Source organism: Boleophthalmus pectinirostris, unplaced genomic scaffold (genome assembly GCF_026225935.1).
Source record: "Boleophthalmus pectinirostris isolate CB_2022bp ecotype Guang Dong unplaced genomic scaffold, ASM2622593v1 HiC_scaffold_14, whole genome shotgun sequence".
In the NCBI taxonomy this organism is placed as follows: domain Eukaryota; kingdom Metazoa; phylum Chordata; class Actinopteri; order Gobiiformes; family Gobiidae; genus Boleophthalmus; species Boleophthalmus pectinirostris.
In genome coordinates this window covers 20,472,053-20,496,402 of record NW_026571047.1, presented here as the reverse complement: position 1 = coordinate 20,496,402, position 24,350 = coordinate 20,472,053, and the positions used below count along the sequence as shown (strand labels likewise).

General features: G+C 37.3%; 1 protein-coding gene across 1 annotated transcript in view; it reads right to left on the bottom strand.

Annotated features, from left to right (window-relative positions):
• Window positions 1-24,350, bottom strand: part of tanc2b (tetratricopeptide repeat, ankyrin repeat and coiled-coil containing 2b) — a 271,242-nt gene that overhangs the window by 152,304 nt on the left and 94,588 nt on the right. The window contains exon 4 of the mRNA XM_055150162.1: window positions 4,970-5,032. Coding sequence (XP_055006137.1) covers window positions 4,970-5,032 — 63 coding nt within the window. The remainder of the gene's footprint in view (window positions 1-4,969; window positions 5,033-24,350) is intronic.

The following is a 24,350-nucleotide window of genomic DNA, read 5'->3' as shown; positions in this document are numbered from 1 at the left end:
TATATATGTTTTTTTTTTCTTCTTCATTATGCATCTTTTGGCTGGTGTAACACTCCAGAATGTCCAAAATATATGGTACACAAATTTGAGCTGTAAGCCATGTTATAATGCAGTTAGCACTTCAAAAACATACCTAGAATCGTGTTTTGTTTCATTTAAACATGTCTGCGTCCTCTTTACTATTAGTTTGCTTCTCTCCCTAAAGCTCAAAATGCTCTGTTCCACCTTGTGATGTCATGAAGACGCAGTTCTCAAGTTATCAATTAACACTGGCAATTTCAAGGCTGACAATGTGGAGCTATTTTTTATCACCTGTATTACTGAGTGGCAGTTTTATATGTTATTGTTATTTTCAGATCAATATTGCCGCCTCAACTATATTGTCAAATTCTGAATGGTTGAGTAAACATGAAATTCTAACGCTGGAGCTTTGTCCCACATTTTACGCCCCATCTAAACAACAAATCTAAAAATACCACTGTTCTCTCACCATCACCATTTCACCATTTCTGTTACATTGTCACAGTTCAGACTTGTCATTTCCCCATAGAGAGAGAGAGAGATGTGTGGAGCCACTGCAGAGACCTGGTCCATTATGTGGCTGCGGTCCCTGTGGATGTATGTGCTAGATGCATGTGTCATATTATGGAGAGAGAGAAATCAAGCTGACATAAAACTGTGACGATCCAACACACGTGAGAAATACACTGCACGCACACGCCAGCAGTTTGTCTGTGTGTGGTCTGGGGAATAGGACTGCAATTATAGTCAAAGTAGAAAGAGGGGATAAGGAAACTGAGGTAAGGACTTGAACTTGAATGACCAAATTAAGGCCACAACATTAATCACAAATTTGAACTACTATAAGAAGACTATAATCATTAAAATATTCACTAAAAACTAAAAGCAAATTTTCATCACCCTTTGAGGTTGAATGGTCACAGAAATGCCTTAAATCAAAGTCTGAATTCACATTTTTAAGACTCATTTGAAGATTTTTGAAATTTCCAATATCACTTTATTTTTATTTTTGCTACTTACTTTGAATTTATTATTACCATGTATGTTTTTGATCTTTGTTATTATAATATATTGTAATGTGTGAGCTACTGTGTCCAAATAATTTCCCTTGTGGTTCAATCAAGTTTGTCGAAGTCTAACAGCTTGAATGGAAAGTAGCTTGAATCGTATTTAGAAAGCAATATTCTACCATTGTTGTGTACACTTACTGCATTTAATCTCAATATGTTATCTATTACATTGTGACTTTTTATAGTTAAATGTCTGTAATTTATTCTTCTTAAAAACTGCAATTTTGTAGCCTGTTTAAAAGTCCAAATAAATCTTGGTGAGTTGTACTTCAGGGAATCTGGTGAATAAACCAGAGAGGAGAGAAATAGCAGGTTCCTTTTGCGTCAGTGATGAGAGACGTGCCTCTAAGTTTTAAAAATAAACGCCCTCCTACTCATTGAGGTACTTTGCTCAAATTAAAATGAAAATGGCAACTTTAAATATGAATCTCGCCCAAAACATCTCCAACACTGCAACTGATCTGTCTCCTGTTGATTTCTCTTCGCTCTCTGACGTACAACACAGCAGCACAATGTATTCAAATCAAACTGAAAACACAATTTCACTTGGTGCAATTATCAACAAGCAAAGGCTGCAATTGTTCAAATAATAGAATGTCTAAAAGAAAGAGTCTTTATAGAAGAAAGCGTGTTGTACCTGTACTTTAGTCTCTATAAAATATGTTCAGAAGTGCATGGGATCCTTGTATTAGTTTATCAGTTCATAGTTTAGTTTAGTAGTTTAGTCTCTCAAAGGTTCTATATTAAGGTTCTAAATTAACTAGAAAATTAGCTTTATGTGATAATTTTATTTATAAATATTATACATCAAAAATCAGTTTATAGTTTGTTTTCATGTTAAAGGTTCTATATTAGAGAAAATTAACTCATGTGAGCTTTATGCCGTATTATAATCTCATCAAAAACATACCTGGAATTGTGTTTTGTTCTGTTCATACATGTTTGATTAACACTTTATGATTGTTCTGTCAACAGTGGCGGAGTTAACAATTTGGGGGCCCTAGGTGAACTTGAGTTTGGGGCCCACACTATAACATACTGTTTTGTTGTTTGTTTGTTTTTTTTTTTTTTTGTATTTTTTAATAATTATTCTCAGTTTTTCCTCATTGTTCTTGAGACACACACATCTCTATTTGAATTAGGGTGAACTGAAAACTTGTCTTATTATTTCGGTCGCCTACTAGATAACCAGAACTGAAAGTAGTTTTATTTTATTGCTAGTACAATTACATTTTTGTTTCCATCCATTACATATGATTATGATTATGCTATGATTATGCTCAAATCAGGGGTCAAGCTGACTAGTCCATTTTAATGAGAAAGGGAGGATGCTTTGACAGTTAAAAACAGATTTGACAATCAGATACTATTTTGATGGTGTTTTTCTTGTTTAAAAGTAAACTACTCTCATTTAATGTCATACTGAGGGAAAATCAAATTGCTCTGAGGCCTTGGCCATTAGTGGCACTGAGGGCAATTGTTTGGTGGCCCCACCAGGTTCGGGGGCCCTAAGCAGCTGCCTACTTTTGCCTAATGGTAGCACCGCCTCTGTCTGTCAACATCTCCAAAGCTCAAAATGCTCTGTTCCACCTTGTGATGAAGCAGTAGTTTTCAAGTTACCTTTTGTCCTTGTACCTTTTGGACTGAAATGAGCTAAATGTAGTAGTGAAGGTGTATGGAGTTTAAAAACACAGTGGAGCACTTCCTGTATTATTACATGACACCATAAGGTGGAAAAGAGTGTTTCAGTTTGAGAGAAGAACTCAGCCTAAAGAAGCAGGGTTTGTGTGTTAAAACAAAACACAACTCCAGGTATATCTGTGATGAGGAAACAATATAACATAGATCTAAAAACAGCATAATATAGGCCCTTTAATGCTCCTGAACAGAATCCTCATTTTTAAGCAAATGAAATGAAAATACTTATCCGAAAAATTGCTACTTCCAAAATCGTGCAGCTTTAGTACAAAACCTAATTCTCCTCCAGTTACACAGATTTACACATACAATTACAAGATATAAACTCACTTGGGGCTTCCCAATAAAAACAGCAAGTCATTCCAGTTAAGTACAAAGTTTTGGGCTGTAAAGTCACATATAAAATACAGCCAGGGCCTTGGACAACCCCTGCAGAGAGAAATGTTATGAGTCGAAATAGAGTGGGGAAAACTGCTGTCAGAGGAGAGATACTTCAGGTAAAAGTGTGAAAGGGAAAGTATTATGTTTCCTATCAAGCGGCATTCATTTATGTGTGGGACAGTCAGGCCTGAAGGTACAGAGATAATAGAGGTTTAGGTTTGTCTGCGTCATCATCGGATATTATAAACTGCATGAGGAAAGACTATTTTTAATACAGAGCAGTTCACATTTGATTGAAAGTTAATACTCATGTAATAGGATAAGCTGGCAACTGAAATGTTTCAATACAGTTGTGACCATTTAGATAATGTATGTATTATGGTATTTTCTAATCTATGTTATAATGTTGTTTCCTCATCACAAACAGACCTGGAGTTGTGTTTTGTTTCATTCCCACATGTTTAACACAAATTCAGTATATTTAGGCTATGTTCTTCTCTCAAACAGAAAATGTTTGATATCATGTGGTAATACAGGAAGTGCTCCACTGTGTTTTTAAACTCCACACACCATCACTAGAATCATGTTTGAGCTTTGGAGATGTAGACAAATAATGCAGGATTATGCAAATGTGTGGGAATGAAACAAAACACAACTAATTCCAGGTATGTTTTTAAAGAGCTCAAAAGAATCAATTTTGTGTAATATAGAGCGTTTAAATGACCCCTTTGGGTGGGAACTTTGTGTAATGTACAATGTCTGAGAAAGCTTGTAGTAATAAATTCAGTGTAGTCACTTGCCACCCTTAGGCAATATTAATGCATAAATGAACATGAAATCAACACAAAAAGCTTAAAAGATAAGCTATTTAAGGTTCACTGTGTAAGTTTTATGGTGGGAAGTCAGACACTTGCTTGTCTCCATGGAGAAGATATTGCTTTTGCCAGAAATGCTCTAAATGTATCTATCTATCAGTATCTATCAGTTTAAACCGACAAAATACCATGAAAAACATGCATTCGTTCTATGAGCAAGATCGCCTCCTCACAGCGCAAACCTACAATTTGGAGTGATGGCGTTACCTGAATTTTTTCCATTGATGAGTTTAATGCCATACTCTGGGACATTCTAAGGAACAAGCAGGTGTCAGATAGCCAGGCTGGTAGCACCTAGTGCCTCCGCTCTGGTCAGGAATCAGAATACACTAGACAGTTTGCAAAAACCCCGGAAGTGCGAGTCCGAGCACCAGCCAATTAGTGAAGAGTCATACATTCTGAGTTGGCAATGATTCCCAAGATCAAGGATTTAAAGCCGGAACAAAGAAAATGTTTGGTGAATTTTTCAAGGAGAAAGACGTTATTGTCCATCTTCCCTACGGGATTTGGGAAAAGCTTAACATACCAGTTAGCCCCGTTAGCAGCACATTACATACGTCACGAACAAATAGCAGCGATTGGTTAAATTAAAAAAGTACCCACCTACTGTCAAGCAAACGAATCAAACAGTTTACACAAAGTGAAATCAGTGGCAGACCCTCCACCAGAAAAGTTACATAGTGCACCTTTAAAAGCATTATTGTAATCTATACTACAAGATATCTTTGTCTTGTTTTATATTGCACACTCACAAAGTTCCCATTAACTTTCTAATAAGAAATTATATTGATTATATTGATTTTTTTACATTTAGTGAAGAAAAATAAAAACATGGTGACACATTCAAAGTTGTTTGTGACCAAACGTTACTTCTTCAAGTCTGAATGCATGACCACTCGTTGAACTCTAAAAGTTGGTTCTTACCTTGGCACAGATGGGGGTCTAGACCGGGTGAGCGGGGGTCTCCGTAATCCTCACTCCCTCCATCTGCGGACGAAGAGGAGACAGAGAAAGACAACGAATGAGTCCGCAAATATGGTTTCGTAGAGCTCGCCAAAAGTAAAGACACATCCTCCTCTCCTACGATCCAACTGTGGGATCTCAAGACCCCCAGAAGACTGCTCACGCAAAGCCCCTCCACACCCTTCCTCCTGGGACTTATACGCCCCCTAATGGTTGAAAAGTGCGACCGCGCCACCGTGCTCCAATTTTTTTTTCGTCCCATGTTTATACTGAGTTGTTATCTAAAGGGACTTGCCCAAACATAAGTATTTTGCGTTAGATTCACAGCGGCATGGAGGAGGGAGGGCGGCATGTAGCATATGGGCTCTGTGGATGAGCGAGCGCGGGGCAAAAACAAGTGGGCGTATCCCCCAAAGATAGATCTGTTTTAATGATATGAGAATCAATTACGCCCAAGGGAGCCAACTGGTGAATTAGCTACAGTGGGTAGAGATGGGGAGAGAAAGAGAGAGAAAGAGGGAGCAAGAGAGAGAAAGAGAGGGGGAGAGAGTGAGAGGCAGGGAGAGAAAGAAAGTGAGAGGAAGAGAGTGGGGGAGAAAGAGAAGGAGGGAGAGAGAGAGGGGACGAAAGAGAGGCAGGGAGAGAAAGAAAACGAGAGGAAGAGAGAGTGGGGGAGAGGGAGAGAGAAAGATGGACAGAGCGAGAGAGAGGGGGGGGGACAAGAGAGAGAGGCAAGGAGAGAAAGAGAGCAAGAGAAAGAGAGTGGGTGGAGAGGGAGAGAGAAAGAGGGAGAGAATGAGAGAAAGAGGGGGACAAGAGAGGGAAGGAGAAAGAGGGAGAGAAAGAAAGTGAGAGGGAGAGAGAGTGGGGGAGAGGGAAGGCGAAAGAGGGACAGAGCGAGAGAGAGAGGTGGACAAGAGGGAGGCAGGGAGAGAAAGAAAGCGAGATGGGAAGAGAGAGTGGGGAGAAAGAGAGGGAGGGAGAAAGAGAGGGAGCGAGTGAGAGACAAAGGCAGGGAAAGAAAGAGCAAGGATGTGAGAGAGAGGGGGAGAAAGAGAGGAAGTCAGTAAGAGAGAGAGAGGCAGGGAGAGTAAGAAAGTGAGATGAAGAGAGAGTGAGGGAGAAAGACAAAAATGTGAATTAGAACTGGTATAGATGGAGAAAGAGAAGAAGGGAGCGAGAGAAAGCAAGATATGACTTAGTTACCTAGTGTTGGGAGAGATGAAGAGAGGAGAGAGAGAGAGAGAGATAGAGAGAGAGAAGGAGGGAGAGAGAGATAGGTTAGCCAGAATTAGAAGAGATGAAGAGAGGGAGTAAAAAAAAGAGAGGAGTTGTTGTACAGAGAGGAGAAAGCAGGGAGATAGATGGACACAAAGAGAGACAGAGAGTGAGAGAAATAGAGAGGAGGGGGAGAAGACAATAAAGAAATATAGAGGGAGGCAGACAAAGGAAAGAGTGTTAAAGAGAGATATATAGATATATAAAATGGAGAGAGAGGGAGACGGAGAGAGAGAAACTGAGAAGAAAATAAAAAAGAGAATGGAGGGAGACAGAGAGAAAAAGAGAAAAAGAGTAAGACAGAGGGGGAGGGAGGGAGGCCACAGCAGCTTTAGAGCCACCAGAGAATAGTTTTATAATCCAGTTCAAATGCACATGGATCTCGTCATGTAGCGCTAACAGAAACACCAGAGGGAGGCCTGGGACTCTGATTTATACTGCAGATATTAGAATTAATTACACCGACACAGACTTAATAAAAGACTTGTATGGAAAGTCCTCCAAGCAGATCATTTTAAACATGCACACGGATCAAAGAGTTGCTTTAAGTCAGACCAGAACAATACCGAGAAGAAGTTATATCTTATTAAAATTGACAATACCAATTAAAACATTCATTCATTATTTTTCTTTCAATTAGACACTAAATCAGCCAATCCCACAGACTGAGAAATATGTTTTAAAAAGGTTCTAACTTTCATATTTTACACTCCAGGCTACAATTGATTTGCTATGGGCATGGTTTCCAGCTTGATGGAGCCAATCTTGTTAGCCTTAGTCCTTAGGCAGGTTACATATTAAATGGTATTAGCTGCAGGGCTCACAATGCCAGCAGGATCACAATTACACAGCAATCGCAATTTAAACGGCGGCAAATAGAGAAACACGGATGGAATCGTTTAGTTTATACAATGCTGTTCGCAGCTAAGTGTCTCTTTTCCACTGGGGACGTTTTATGTAAAAATGTGCCCTCATTCCAACCCCAAAATCCTGTCCTGAAATCTGAAATGAATTGGATTATTATAATATTTAACAGTTAATATTTCAATCTTCCATCAAAAGATAATCTATGCACTGTGAACTCCACCGTGTGATCAAAATATTGTCAGACAAATTGTAATTGTAAGATATTTGTTTTCTAAAATAGTTGACAGACAAACCTATGGGGAAAAATGCAAGTACAAATTCACTTAAACATGTTGAGGATTTAAAAGGTGCACTGTAGGGCCCAAACGATATATCGGCTATCGGCCTAAATCTTGCCGACATGAGCCGATAGTCCACGTAGGCATGTTATACCTCACTATAAAGCTTAGACTCTCTATATTAAGTCCACTTAATCCAATTTACAGACAGATAAATGTTCCAATATGTGGCGCTGCATCAGTATTTATTAATTTGTAATTTGTCTGTGTGTGATGCCGTACTGCCCCTGAACGCACCCTCAGTCACGTCACTCATCCGCTTGTTTACACACACAACTGCTGTCAACATGCTGGATTATATTATATTTATGCATGATCGTTTTGAGTCAGGATTGAAAGGACGCTTATTTGTGAAGACTTGTGACCTGTATGAGTGTCAGCTTTTGAACCTACTTTTGGTTTGTTTTCATTGGTTAGCCTTAGCTGCTGTAGCTCCCACACATAAACAGTCTGTTTTCTCTTACTTTGGCCTAGTGTAAAGTGACAAATTAATACTAATAATAATAAATTACTGCTGCACGCACACATTTACTGTTAAAGGCTAATAATAGTAGTTTACTTAGTTTCTTTACAGGCTAGAATAGGGTGACCAAACGTCCATTTTTCCCGGGACATGTCAGTTTTTTGCGTCCTGTCCTGGGCGTCTGGGTTTTTTTTTTTTTACAGTGATTGAAATGTCTGGGTTTTCATTACCGTTCATTGGGCCATTAACCTGAGCGTCTGTGACTCAGAAGGAGCGAGCAGACACAAACAGTCAGTCAGTCTGTAACATGTCGAAGCGCAAATGTGCATTTAACAATGAATTGTACAAGAAATTTTCCGTTTTCCATCCCGGTCGGGACAAGTGGGAGGCCATGTGCACAGGTTGTGAGGTGAGAGTAGCTCAATGTCTAGGCAACACCTCCCACCCCTGGTAAGGTGTCCAGGTTTTCACAAATGGAAATATGGTCACCCTAGGTTAGAATCTCGTGCAGAAATGCCATTAGGCCAACCTGCTGTTTGTAAATATGACTGTAAAGAGGCAGAATAACAATAAATGTCGCCTAAATAAACCCAGTTTAAAATCCTGCAGAGCCAGACCTAAGTGTTATAATCAACTGAAGATTTACAGTCAATTTTTACATCACTAAATATATCGGCAATTATATCGGCTATCGGCACCTCCAACTCCCGTTTTGTCTGTATCATATCAGCCGCAAAAAAATCCATATCAGTCGGGCCCCAGTGCATTGTGTGACTTTTCTATTGACGGGTCCGTCAATTGCTTTTCTCCATGGAGATGTTATTGCTTTGTCTGGAATGTTTCACAGTATGATAGCAGTCTGTCTATTTTCATGACCAAATCAGACCAAGTTACAGGTCAGATTTGTGGAAAGGCGATCCTGCTCACAGTCAGAATGTCTGTTTTTCTAAGTATTTTTGAGCTATAAATAGGAACAAGCAGATGACGGACCCCAAACCAAAAAGTTACATAGTGCACCTTTAAACAACCAATTATCCTGCTGGCACACTGGCACTCGAAGAAAAAAATAAAATTCCCAACATATTGCACAACCACACTTAATATAATCCCACAACTGTTATCAACTTTGGCCAAAACCTTAAGCCTCTAATCATAGATCTGAACAGTAAACCCCAGCGAGCTCTCCAGTTTTATCAATCCATCTCTGTTTCACACAGCGCCCTCTAGCCTGGCAGCGGGGCGGAGCGGCTTCACTGGTGGAAAGATCATGCTCATCGATGCACTGATACAAGGAGCCCGAGGGCAGAGCGCTGTGTGGGAACTGGGCCATGATATACAAGTACACAGAAAATACAGGCTGCAACAGTCAACATGTATAAATTAAAACACGTAAAATAATCATACTGAAGTTATTTGTGTAAAGTAATGAAGACAGACATACATTTGCACTATTGTGACAACCTTTATTTGTGGGAATGCACCAGCTTATTCATGTTATTAGGTTCTTTTTTCAGACCAAAAGTTTGTTTTTATACGTGACAGTTTCGACTGCTCACTAGTGCTCTTCCTCAGAGTGGTCACGAGATTTTGCTGTAATGTGTCTGGTCATCTGATTTATACAGGTTTTGGTGCTGTCTTCCTACCGAAGGAAGCACCATCTACAGACCAACTTCCTCAGGACAGTATCCCAGGTGTGTGAGAGTAAAAAAGCCCCTCGTTCCATCAGCTGACCGGACACGTCACAGCAACATCACGTGACCACTCTGAGGAAGAGCATTAGTGAGCAGTCCAAACTGTCAGGTATGAAAATAAACTCTTGGTCTGAAAAAATAACCTAATAAAATACAATATCAGAAGACCAAATGAACCTCATTTGACTATCAGCTTATTAAATTCTGATACTGATTCTGATACTATGGATTTAAGTATCTGATACCCGATTCAACTGATACCAGAGAAGAGACTGACAATAGCATTTATTTCCTTTAAACAAAAATAAAATGAGACAAAAATTATCCAAATGTGTTATGTACCTGTTTATCTCTGACGTAACCACAGAATAACTTGTAAAAATAGAAATTCACACACTATGAGCTTTTTTCTAGGTCAACTACAACCAATAAACCAAACTCAATTGGAGCAGGGGACGAGGTTATAAAGTCAGTTCTGGTTGGGGGCCGCATATTGTGTAAAATATTATATCCAGTATGACCACCAGACTCATGTAGCCCCACATACAACATAGTAATATTTAGATTTTTTGACACAATAAGTTAAATTTAAAATTAAAACAAAAACATATACCAAGACCAAACTGGGATAAAGGAGTACACAATAAGGAAACTGTAAATAAAATCTGCAATTTTTACATCTACTACTAAGCTCTCATTTCTCAAAATTTACCCTCTAAACAGTCTTATTATGTCAATGTATATGTCCAACCATGATATCGGCTGAACTGATATTTGGAAGCCGATATTTGATCTACCAAATTTTTCGGTATCCCTATTTATCCATTCATTTATCCTTTATTTTGCAGAATATACAGGGAATAGCAAGTACACATGAAGCCTTTTGTTCTGTTCAGGTTTGTCACAACATTAATTAATTCAAAAAATAGATGCAACTTTTCAAACACAATTTATTTAAAATGATTTGCATGTGTTATTAGACAAACCAGTTAAGTGAAAAAAGGAGGAATTACAGATTTGCCCATTGAAAAGACTTCAGCGCAGTGAGTAAGTTACAAGTACCACTCATTTTTCTTTAAACTTAAATCACTTACGCTTACCTCTTTTTCAAATATACTTTTAATCTTCTAGTGTGATGGTTTGTTTATTAGCTCGGCATATGTTTGTACACCAGATGTCCTTCCTGATTCAAACTTTTCCACTTAATGCAAGCTAAAGCAATGATTTATACACTAAGATGTCATAATTTTGTGACGATATTTCTCTTTTGAATTTATTATCAACATATATAGAGATACTGCCACCCTTATGCATTCTACCAATCATTTATAATACGGTGCAGTTGTAATTTATGTTTTTACCGTTAACTCATTTGCATTTTTTCTCCACATTTTCCACCTTTAACTCTCTAAATGTAGCTTCTCACCTTAAATGCTCCGTGGACGTTATCGAGTAGTAAGATCGAGGTTGTGAGAAACAGAACGGGGCTGGAGCACACGTAGAAGACTGGAAATACAGTATGACTTAATGCAAACGAGACTGAAATACATTTTACACACCAGCCTCCACACTGCATATGATTAGCATATTGGATGACGATTAAAGCAACAATATTCAAATGCGCAAAATGTCATAACGCAATAATTATGAAGAAATATGGTGGTGTGCGAGTTTTAGACAGGGTTTTTTTTTGACAAATTGTGGCCATATACTAATTGAAATTCGTAATTAATGAAACTGTAATTAAATCAAGAGCCACTAGTTTAACGGTCGTATGTTACACAAGACCAGTGTTGGGGAGTAACAGATTACATGTATTGGAGTTACGTAATCAGAGTACAAATTATGAGTAACTGTATTCAGTTACAATTACTGTTTCAGTGAGTGGTAATTGGATTACAGTTACTTTGTTGAAATAAATGGATTGCAGGGTGGTATTTTTCTGTTTTCACATTATGTTTATTTTTATTTGTATTTATTATTTATTTATTTTTCGGTAATTCCACTCATTGCTGGAAACTAAACCAAGTCTAAAACCAGGTCTAAACCAGGACTAAAACCAGGTCTAAACCAGGTCTAAAACCAGGTCTAAACTAGGACTAAACCGGGTCTAAAACCAGGACTAAACCAGGACTAAAACCAGGTCTAAACTAGATCTAAACCAGGACAAAAACCAGGTCTAAACCAGGACTAAAACCAGGTCTAAACCAGGACTAAACCAGGACTAAAACCAGGTCTAAACTAGATCTAAACCAGGACTAAACCAGGACTAAAACCAGGTCTAAACTAGATCTAAACCAGGTCTAAAACAGGATTTAACAGGACTAAACCATGCTGCGCAGATGTGTCTCCTCCTCTTCTATCAATAATATTTTTAATACGGTTAAAATATCCGAGTCTTTGCTTCTCTACAGCAAATCAAGTAATCCAAAGTATTCATATTACATTACTCACTTTAAGTAATTTAATGGATTCCGTTACAAACTACATTTTGGGGAATGTAATCTGTAATCTGTAGGGGAATAAATTTTAAAAGTAACCTTCCCAACACTGCACAAGACCGACTCTAAACATGTGTGAGTGAAATGAAACACAAATCCATGTATGTTTGTGATGAGGAAACATTATAACAGATCAGAAAATAGCGTAATCCAGGTCCTTTAAAATCCTCAGTGAACAGCTCTGTCAGTAAAAGCATATGATTTGGAACAGAGTTTAGACTTTGGAGAAATCATTTTGACTATTTTTTTGTGTTAAATGAAATGAAAATTTGGTTCAAAAAGAGAAAAGTGTTTATTGTGATTGATCAAAACAAGAGCAAAAGCTGTGACGCATCCATGCTCTGTTTTTGTGCAAAACTGCAAAAAACTACAATTCCACTCATACTGATAGATCTTGATTTTTGATTAGATGTTATTTTGACTATTTTTTGTGTTAAATGAAATGAAAATGTGGTTCAAAAAGAGAAAAGTGTTTATTGCGATTGATCAAAACAAGAGCAAAAGCTGTGACGTATCCATGCTCTGTTTTTGTGCAAAACTGCAAAAAACTACAATTCCACTCATACTGATAGATCTTGATTTTTGATTAGATGTTATTTTTTTCTTTTCCAAACCAAAATAAAAATGTATTCCAGTATTGATTCCATGAACACAGACAATACAAACTTTTAATCATTGCATTTTAAGACAAAACACAGCCCAATTTATTCCTCCAAAGTCTGATCTCTGCTGCAAAACACATGTTTTTAGTGACAGAGGAGAGAGAGAGTAGACCTCGCCATTAAAAAGACTGATCATTGATGATTAAGAATGACTAAATCTCAATCAATTAAAATATGACTAACTGCCCAGCCCATTTTGTTCATACTGTATATATCTTCAAAAACATATTGAATGTCTGGACTGTATCCTGTACAGATTATTCAATTGTGTGAATGTGATCAATGCTAAAACTAGTATTGAAACTAGATACTAAAATGAGCAGATACTAAAAAAGTCACATTCCCAGAACAGAAATGAACCTTTCCTGAATAGCTTTAGAATGATCTTGAGCTGCATCAGAACATATAGATAAGTATACGCCTATGGACCACTATAGAACCTACCTGCATGACTGAGGGATTACACAGATAAAATGCCTCACTAGAATATAAAAGAAGATCACATTATTGTTTAAATAAAGGGTGTTTTTTATTATTATTGTGGTACTGAAATTGGTAGAATCAAAATCTAGTTTGAAATTTTAGTATGGTGACAACTAGGGGTGTGCAAAAATATTGAAATATCGATATGTCATATTGTTTAATGTGATGATACAGTATCGATATCGAGGTCATCACTGCCATGATTTAGCCTTTACTGATTTATTTATTTTTATTGAACCATATCGAATTGATTTGAAATATATTGTATTGAACTGAAAGCATTGCATGCACTGTATCGATACTGATATGTATGTTGCGAGGTATGCATTGTATCATGGTCTATGTATCGAGGTATATATTGTATCATGTCTTATGTCTCAAGATATGTATCATATCGTGGCCTATGTATCGAGGCATGTATCGTATCGTGGTCTATGTATCATATCGTGGCTTATGTATCGAGATATGTATTGTATCTTGGCCTGTGTATTGAGGTATGTATCGTATCATGGCCTATGTATCGAGGTATGTATCATATCGTGGCTTATGTATCGAGGTATGTATCATATCGTGGCTTATGTATCGAGGTATGTATCATATCGTGGCTTATGTATCGAGGTATGTATCATATCGTGGCTTATGTATCGAGGTATGTATCATATCGTGGCTTATGTATCGAGGTATGTATCGTATCGTGGCCTATGTATTGAGGTATGAGTCATATCGTGGTTTATGTATTGAGGTATGTACCATATCTGCAACTTCTTAATGATACCCAGCCCTAGTGACAACATTAATGGCAATACATCTTGTTTTCTCCCAGACCAATAAAGTCTTTTTCAGTCCATAATTTCTAATGCTCACTAAATAGCTGTCAAATCGTCACGGCAACCACTACACAACTGGACTGGTCCCACTGGCTAGTTCAAAGACAATCAGAACTCTATAACAGCGAGGCTTTGAGACTGGCAGTAGAAAGAAGAAAGAGATAAAAGCTTCTCTTTCTTAAACGCAAGAAATAATGGTCTGTAATGCCACGGTGCAGTGTTGTGGGAGTCAAAGGGTCACGCCAATTTTGTCTGACAGCTGATAGTAATGCCACAGCCGGTTCAACAAGTCAACTGTGAACTCTGACCCCTTCAAAGGGAACCAGGGGATGTCGAGGAGTGATTACTTCAAAATTGTGGTCTTTGTGTGATCTGCTCTGAAGACACAAAGAAGAGCTTAGAGAGGCTATTTTAAAACCAGGTCAATGCATAATACTGTGCACCAATAGGGCAGTTCAATTTCATGTGAGAATACAATGAACTTAGGTTTTTTATGATAATTGAAGTACTGTTTATTTACAAAGTCAGAATTTAGAAGAACATACATTTATCATAACGTGTATTTGAATTTCAAGAAAAAGATATATTGTCTTCACCCAGCCCTAGTTAAAAATACAGTAGCAATAGACCCAATTTAAATCTGGTTTAGACCTGATTTAGACCTGGTTTAGAAGTTTAGACCTAATTTAAACCTGGTTTGACTTGGTGGTACTTGGAAAGCCAAATAAACATACATTTATCAAAAAAATATATATTTTCTTCGCCCAGTCCTAGTTAAAAATAAAGTAGCAATAGACCTAATTTAGTCCTGGTTTAGACCTAATTTAGACCTGGTTTACCTAATTTAGACCTGGTTTAGACCTAGTTTAGACCTGGTTCAGACCTGTTTAGACCTGGTTTAGACCTAATTTAGATCTGGTTTAGACCTAGTTTAGACCTGGTTTAGACTTAATTTAGATCTGGTTTAGACCTAATTTAGATCTGTTTTAGACCTAGTTTAGACCTGGTTTAGATCTGTTTAGACCTAGTTTATACTTAGTTTAGACCTGGTTTAGACCTGGTGGTACTTGGAAAGCCAAATCTTTGCTTAGCTATAGTACTTGGTGTAAAGAATTTTGAGAACCACTCTAAACCTTTTTTATATACAGTATTCTAGTAGTAGTAGTAATATTAAATCTTAAATGAACTGTAACAACATATGAAGAATGCTAAATTTATCACTGAATCACATCCAACATCTACAACACATAAAAGCAGCCAGACTGATACTATGGCCTTTAAGTGAGTGGAGTATATGGCAACACAAGCTACGTATCTGAATGATTTTTCACATTAAACACAGAAAACATCAATGCACACTCGACTAGAAAAGCCATTGATTCCAGTCTTTCACATGAGGGACTCCACCAACAGCACCAGCAGCAAAGGCAGACGAGTGAATGTGAAGGGTGAGACAGAGCTCTCACTCCGGATATGAGCCTTCTGGTGAATTGGATCTTTCAGTTCAGTGACTAAGAGACAGACAGACAAAGACGCACTAGTCCAGGTCCCTGTACTCCTTTCATTAAGTCCTGTCAAAATCGGCAGCTGTTATTGTCATACTTAAAGCTGTCGTGTTAGATTGGTCAGCACAAATGGAAAAGTGGCCCCTTGGATTGGAGGAGCTGTGTTATTATAACTGCTGAAGTCATTGTGTGGTAGTGTGTTTCTGCTGCTCCACTGGGTTACAGATGATGTGGAAGCCAGGCAGGTTCTTGTCAAGTCAATTGGACAGGAAGGAAAGACAGAGCAAAGCTTGAAGTGTGCATGACAGCTTAGAAAACACATTGCACGAAAACGTAGTTAAAGGCCGTGTACACCATTTTGCCCCTGTGTTTGAGCAAAATATGTCAGTTCTTTAGGTCAAAATAAGTCAAAATAATAGTTTTCCAAGTTTGACATTTTGGTCAAGTTTATAATTTTACAGATGTGAAATTTGTAGAGGTAAATCTGGTACCTAAACATAATGTAAACAAAACTTGATTTGATAAATACAAATATATGACAAGAACTTCATTGTCTGAACTAGCGTCAGAAATTGTTTTCTATGTGTGTAAATTGTCCATGTAAATTTTTAGATCTCAACTCTTTTCTTCACAAACTTGGAGGTGCTTGGAGTATAGCTGCTGCTCCTCCACATACTGTAGATAGGAGATGTTATCTGACACATTTGTTCAGCATTTTATTTGGTTTATTATTTTTGGTATTAAAAACTCACTCATAAAACTCTTATCCATGTATAATAGAAAATCTGTACAAGATGCTGAAGCTTCATTCTCAAATAATCACAAAAAAGGGGTTACAGCAGCGTTTCATTCATTCTTACGAGTCTCTTGAACACTGTCAATACCCAAGTCTGAGTAATAGTATTCAAGGCCAATGTCATTTACATTTTTAAAGAGGCCTGTTAGAGCAGCAATACAACCTTGAGTCAAACACAAAGAGAGATGTTCTGGATATAAACAGGAAAAACTGGAAAGTGTTCATTCACAAGAGGTCAGCATTAGCGTCAGAGTCTCAGGGCCAGTGGAAAATAGTAGATCATATGTAACATCTTAATATAGAATTTTAAGCAGTGACAAAAAAAACAGTATTTATCTCTTTAAAATGTATAAAAAACTTATAGGTATTGAAAACACTGTGCAAAACTGTAGGTGTGATAATCATCAAATATGGATTATTTTTATTTTTACTGATAAGTGAAGATCTAGTAACCATTAGTGTTGGTCATATTTAAGTAATTTAGGCACATAAAAACTACATTTCAAATTTTTGATAACTAGAAATAAGGGTTTAAGTTCAAAATCCTTCCACTGCTGCTATTTGGGAACAGGGCCTTTAATCTAATCAAAGCGTAAGTCTCTCCACGCCTTTGCTCTAACTTCTATCACATTTAGTTGTATTTTGTCACAACAATAATGAATCCCCTATCTCCTCCAACACATGGGACCTTCAAGACACTCCAAACAAGAGTGTATATAATTCATGATATAAAAGCTCTACAAATTATTTAGATGAATCTTTGCTGCTCATTTGTAAAACTGAAGTGTAGTCAGTGCATTCCACGCCTAGAGCGAAAAGAGTGAGAGTAGCTGCATATTTAACAAGCCAAATACAAGCAAATAAATAAATAAGATCAACTCAAAAGAATAGCTGATCCAAACCATGCCAACAGCAGTGCAGGGGGAGAAAGAGTCTGTCCCGATTTTGTTGCATAACCATGGACGCGTGGGGGCGATGAAAAAAACCCCAAAGCTAGTCTTTATTTAGCCCATGTCCCACTACACCTGTTTCCCCTGATACACTGTGACCTGCATTACGAGTGTGCACGTACTTAGACTTCAGGCAACACGATAGTAAATATGTTTATAATAACTGTACATTTTGGTTAAGAATGAATTAAAGGTGCACTGTGTATTTTTTGTTGTTGTTGTTGGGGGGTCCCCAACCTGCTCACTCCGAGGTGATTATTCATTGATCAAATGATTCCAAAGTTATTACACCTTTGAGTGAATAATGAATAATTTATTCACCCCAAGCTGTAATAACTTTCCCAGGAGAGGCCAGCTGCTTGTCTCCATGGAGACAGATTAGTTTAATGTCATACTGTGGAATATTTTAGGCAAAGAAATAACATCTCCACTAGGGCTGGGTATCATTAAGAAGTTGTCAATAGAATACATACCTCGACACACAGGCCACGATATGATATATATCTCGATACAGTGAGCTTACGATTCGATACGATTCAATGGGATATATTTCAATTCGATTCTATATGGTTCAATAAGAAATAAAGGCAAAATCATGGCTGTGACACTAAGTTAATCTGAAACACAAACATTTTAATCAAAAAATGTCAAATGTGTTGCATAAATGAGTTTCCTTTCTCTGAACAAGCAACAAAACTGTAGCTGTAACAAAATAATTTTGTAAAATACACCAAAAAATACCCTTGGCGATATATCAATACAGCAGCCCACAATATCGATACTGTATCATCACATTAAATTATACGATATATCGATATTTCAATATTTTTGCAAACCCCTAATCTCCAAACCTTCAATATAATGTGGACATGCCCTACATTGATCTAATCCTTCACAAAGCTGTGGTTATTATACAGAACAGAAAGAATACAAGCTAAAAACAAGACTGAGATCAATTACCATGCAAAAATAATCTTACTGATGCTTATGGATCAAATTTGTATTATTAAATATTTGATAAAAAAAAAAAAAAAAAAAAGTGGACAGTTTGAAGCTCTAACAATAGTAATAGTTAAAATGTTAATAGCCCAACACAACACAATTTCCTCTGCCACTTGCCTATACAAACCTACAGAACTGCCATGTGTTCTAAATTGCATTACACCAAATCTATTTTTAGTGTCCTGGAAAATCACAGTTGATAACAACTGCACGATCCTACTCACGGTATCAGATTTCAATTACATGCAACATTCTGAGGACTTTCAACATTCAAAAGATGTTATACCTTTTGTTTAAAATTGTTACTCGCAACAGTAACTACGCTAAATTATCATTATTCTGAAACGCCATATTTTTGACGACAAACTGTATCTGCACTACATTTGACCTATGCCCATTGTCAACCTCCACAACTAATACAGTTCCTTTAGAGTTACAAACACCAGGAAAATACCCACTGACTAGAGTGACCCTGACTGTCCAAGCATAATAACAACTAAAGGACAGGGGCAGCGTGGTGGAGGCTCAGGGCCAGAGAGGTGACGCATATGTGAGGGCAGGACTACGTCAGGCTCAGCAGTCTCCTGGACAGACGGAGGTGTGATGGAGCAGGAAGGAGAGAATCATTGAGAAAAAGAAAAAAAAAAAATAGAGTGATGGCTTTGACACCTACACAGCCATCGAAGAGCGGAGAGAAGCAGCGTCTCAGATCTGAGTGGAGGAGTTCTTCTAAAAATATATTAATAAAAGGCGTGAAAGGTGAAGGAGTCTGGGTGGATGGATGGAGAGGTTGAGATGTGGTGCTACTTTCAGACTGACACACAGCGACGGGTACAGCACAAACAAGTGAAAGTCATAAAAATAACTGGAACATGGATCGTACTGGTGAGTGATGCACAATACAATATGATAATTTATACAGTTTTGATACAGATAGCAATAAATAATGGATTTTGTGTTGATGCCTTATTTATTTATATTTTTTTTTCATTTGTGACCAAACCAGGCTGTTGGAAGCGAAATATTACATAAAGAAAATGATATATGCAACATGGGGCTGGGAAATATGGCAAAAAATGAATCATGTTTTACGTCATGTTGACAATTTCATCCTAATAAAACCATATACAAAATTAAGGATTCAAATATCTGACACTGGAATTTGATATCAGGGGTGATACTGAAAAATTTGCTAGATCAGATATGGCTTCCAAATATCGGTTCAGTCGATATCCTAGATGTTTGAATCTTTACGTACACAAAGCTGTTCTTAATTACTTGTAGTTACTTGAGAAATAAAAAAAAACAGGTAAATAACACATTTGGATCAGTTTTGATACACATAGACAGTTTGCAAGAACCCTGAAAGTGTGAGTTCAGGCACCAGCCAATCAGAAAAGAGCCATACATTCTGTGTTGGCAACAATTCCTGAGATCAAGGATTTAACAACAAAGAATGGAACAAAGAGAATGTTTGGTGAATTTTATCAAGGGGAAAGACCTTATTGCCCTTCTTCCTACGGGATTTGGGAAAAGCTTAATATACCAGTTAGCGGCACATTACATACATCACGACCAAACAGTAGCGATTGGTTAAATAAAAAAAGAACCCGTCTACTGTCGAGCGAATGAATCCTAACGCTGCAAGGTCAGACGGTTTCCACAAAGTGAAACCAGCTGATGAATCAGGCAAGAATTTAGTTTTTCTATGAATCAAATAAAAGCTGTTTTCAGTCTTTGCACTGGTATCAGTTGATATCGGGAATTGAATTATACTTAAAGCTGTAGTATCAGAATCTGGAACTGAAAAAGCTGGATATAAAAAAAATCTTTCAAAATAAAATAAAAGACTGTCTTTGTCATTTATTCATTGTCATTTAAAACATAAACACAGTCAAATTTATCCCTCCAATGAACTCAAGTATAAAAAGACTCAAGCTGACAATTACAAAATGACTGAACCTCAATCTCAATTAAATTTGGATTAATGACACAGGCCGCAGTGGGACGATATGGGAGAGAATGGAGATAAAAGCACAGGTTTGCTTTCAATTGTTTACAAACGGGCTGAACAGGTACAAAATGGTTATAATTACCTCATACTGAAAGCACTATCTCCTGTTACTCAACGGTCCAAATGCACACCACCATTCTTCTTTGTGTTTTGTCCAAGCCAAGATAAACAGAGTCAGCAGTCATTAAGTCATTATATTACCGGCACCCATTTGTACAATAACTGCCACTGCATAGTGCTGGCAATCCCATCCTTTCAGTGAAACACTTTTATTTATTTATTTATTTTTTGAACTTTAAGACATGTTATAAGGGTGTTACCTACGGAAGCCGAGAGATGTCACAACAAATACAAATGCGACAACACAACAAAAAGCCACAACAAACCAAAAAAAAGCCACAACAGAAATGACCGTGGAACTCTATTTTAATGTACACGCTGCAACAAATACAAACGTCACAACACAAACACAAATGCCGCAATACATCAAAAAGCCACAACACATCACATCAAAAAGCCACAATGGAAGTGACCACGGGACTCTATTTTCTGACGAACTGATCAAGCGGCAAGTGAAGAAGAAGAACTACATAGAGTCCCGCGGTCACTTCCATTGTGGCTTTTTAATGTGTTGTGGCTTTTTGATGTGTTGTGGCATTTGCATTAAAATAGAGTCCCATGGTCATTTCTGTTGTGGCTTTTTTGGTGTGTTGTGGCTTTTTTGGTTTGTTGTGGCTTTTTGTTGTGTTGTCACATTTGTATTTGTTGCGGCGTTTGCGTTTGTTGTGACCCCTTACCCCCTCAAAAACATACCTAGAGTTATGTTTTGTTTCATTCACCCATGTTTCAGTAAACCTTTATTATTAATCTGTCTACATCTCCTGAGCTCAAAATGTTCTGTTCCACCTTGTGATGTCATGAAGTGGTAGTTTTCAAGTTAACAGCTACCCTTTACCTTTAGTAGAGATTGGCAGTTCCAGGGCTGAAATCATCCAAATGATTCTAGTGAAGGTGTATGGAGTTTAAAAACACTGTGGAGCATTTCCTGTATTCCAACAAGTGTTTTCCATTTTCCAAGAGAAGAACTCATCTTAAATCTGCAGTTTGTGTGTTAAACATGTGTGAATGAAACAAAATACAACTCCAGATTTTTGGTGAGGAAACAACATTACATCATAGATTAGAAAATAGCGTAAATAGCGCAGCTTTAAAAATCTGTGTAGTTACAAAGGTTTAGAAAAAGTACTTATTTGGATAGGATTTGAAAGTACATTTTGTCTCTCTGTGCAGTTGCTACAAAAACTGACAAAATGAAAAACTTTGTCAAAATGTATTCTTTTAGAAACCTCGGGGACACAATGGAACACTTGTGAATGACTCATATAAAATAATATAGTTGCTTAAAAAAAGGGGCTCATTTGTAACTCTACTGAAATTATTGCATATTGAGTGCACATTATTTTGTGTTTTCTCTCTCCCTAATGTATGTTAAGTAAAGACTGCACAACTTTTGTACTAAAGGGTACACCACCTATTTGTCTCTATGGAAATGTTATTGCTTTGTCTAGATTTGCAGTTTACATTTATCACAAGGGAGACAAGCACTACGCTGCATTACAACTCAGATCTGTGGAGCGTCATCCCTATTCACAGAAGGAGTTATCACATTTTTTGAGCAATAGAAATAGAAACAACTTGAATAAATGCTAGACAGATGTTTAATGTCATACCATGGAACATTTCAGGGAAAGCAATAACATCTCCATGAAGACAACAAGCAGGTAATAGACCCTCCACCAGAAAAGTTACGTAATGCACCTTTAATTGCTCCCAAAAGCCAAGATGCAACTGTTACGTGAAGTAATTTAAGTCTTATTGTTCTGTTGTCCTGTTCTCCATGGAGTATTTTCGTCTTGATTACTTCACTCAATACTCATTAAGAACCAAAACAGCTCAAGGACTCAAGTGACAACATCATTCGTCTTTCCGGTTTGTGCGGACTCTGTGGTTGTTCAGAGCCTTAAGCCTGCACCATGAGCTTCACCTCAGCTGGCCTTTGACCCACGGCGGTCCAAACAGTCAGTTCCGGGGTCCCGCAGAGGGCGCAGCTGCCTCTGTCCCATGCTGACGGATTTTGTTTAATGAAGTAGCAGAGAAGAGAGGCAAGAAAAACAAAACTACAGTGCTTGAATGCTACTAGAAGAGGCACAATTTGTCAAAAAAATATGTTATCTGAATATTTTGGTTTATACTGTATACTGCGTTTAGTGCACTGGGGTAACTGCAGGTCAGATTTGGCACACACTTTGACTTGAGTTACTTGTAGATTGTTTGTTACACCAACTACGACGAATGAGGTGCGTATTTGACCAATGCAGCAGTTTCACTAAGTTTCTAGTGATTAAATGTGTGTGAAAAGTGTAGTCAGTGTACACCCAGTGTAACTCTTCTTTACGGGTTTTGGACTTGTTGGATTTTATTATCCTCAGATACTTCTAACGTTAGAATATCTTCACAGCAAGTCTGATATTATGAAACATGAATGCTGAAGATGATGGTGCCTTTACGTAGAAGTGTTTTTTATGGGATTATTTCTATTACAATTTGTATCAGATCTGATGATATTTTTGCAGTCTGCTTTTACATTGTAAAATTACTGATATTACCTATTACAATTTGTTCCCAAAAGATCACCAGGCACTTATCTGAGGGTTGCAAAATAATTTCAAATGTTTTAAATGCTGACATTGTATAAGATCTATTTTAGTTGAATACAGTATGTTTTTGTGAAACTGGGTCAAATGTCACAACAAATACAATTACATTTACATTTACATTCTATATAATTTGCTTCAATTTCATTAACACTGGGAGTCCCAAGTCGGTTGTATGGTAGTTTGGGGTCCTGACCTGAAAAGTTTGGCAATCCATACAGACAAGATACTCAATATTATAATTTTGCATAATTAAAAACACAGTATTGATTAGGGGTGTAACGATATTCAAGTCTCACGATACGATATTGTCACGGTATGAACCTCACGATACAATATTTATTGTGATATCATGGGAAAGCCATGAACTCATGATTAGGGATGTAAGAATATCCAAATCTCTCGGTACGATATTTTCACGATATACAGCTCATGGTACAATATTTATTGTGATGTTTTGTGGAGACTAACAAAACTGTGAATATGCCACTTTTTCCTCTTCAAATGCCTTGACAAGGCTTAATCCAAAGAACTTAAAAGTGCTTAGAACTGTTATTTCTTCGTGTATTCTGCACTGAAATGGAGCAAAGGATCATGGTCTATGTAGTTCCCTCTGACTTTTTTTAGCTATTGCTGCACCATAACTCTTCATTTAAGCAAAGAGACTTGTAATTCGATATATTGTGATGGTCCACGGTATTATTGTGAGAACTTTGACGATACGATATCATGATATTTCAGTTATTGTTACATCCCTAGTATTGATATTATCTTGTACACCATATGCTTCTACTGCACTCTTACCCCTTGTCTGTATTCATATATTTTACTTCCTTTTATTGCTAATGGCCCAGCGATCAATTGAGTAAAGTGTAAACAATACATTCAAAAGTAATGCTATAGCACCGTCTTTCACACATTTTACGACTATTTCATCTGTTTTCTGTCTATCAAATAAATACAAATCAAATAAAGAAAATGTCACTTGTATAATATTAGGTTGTATCGATGCCAGTGGGGATATAATACTTTGTTTCTTCACCATTCACAAAGCTGAAAATGAGATTTTAACAGCATGACGCCTTGGGCAGCGCTGAGCCACACTTCATATAAAAATATAATGTGTCAGAATGAAATCACACAGGACAAAGTTTGCATTTTCAAAGCTGGAGTAAAACTAAAGCAAGTCTTAAGAAAATGGTCTTTCCTTCACCATAACAAATCATATGCCTTATTATCTAGTGATTAAAC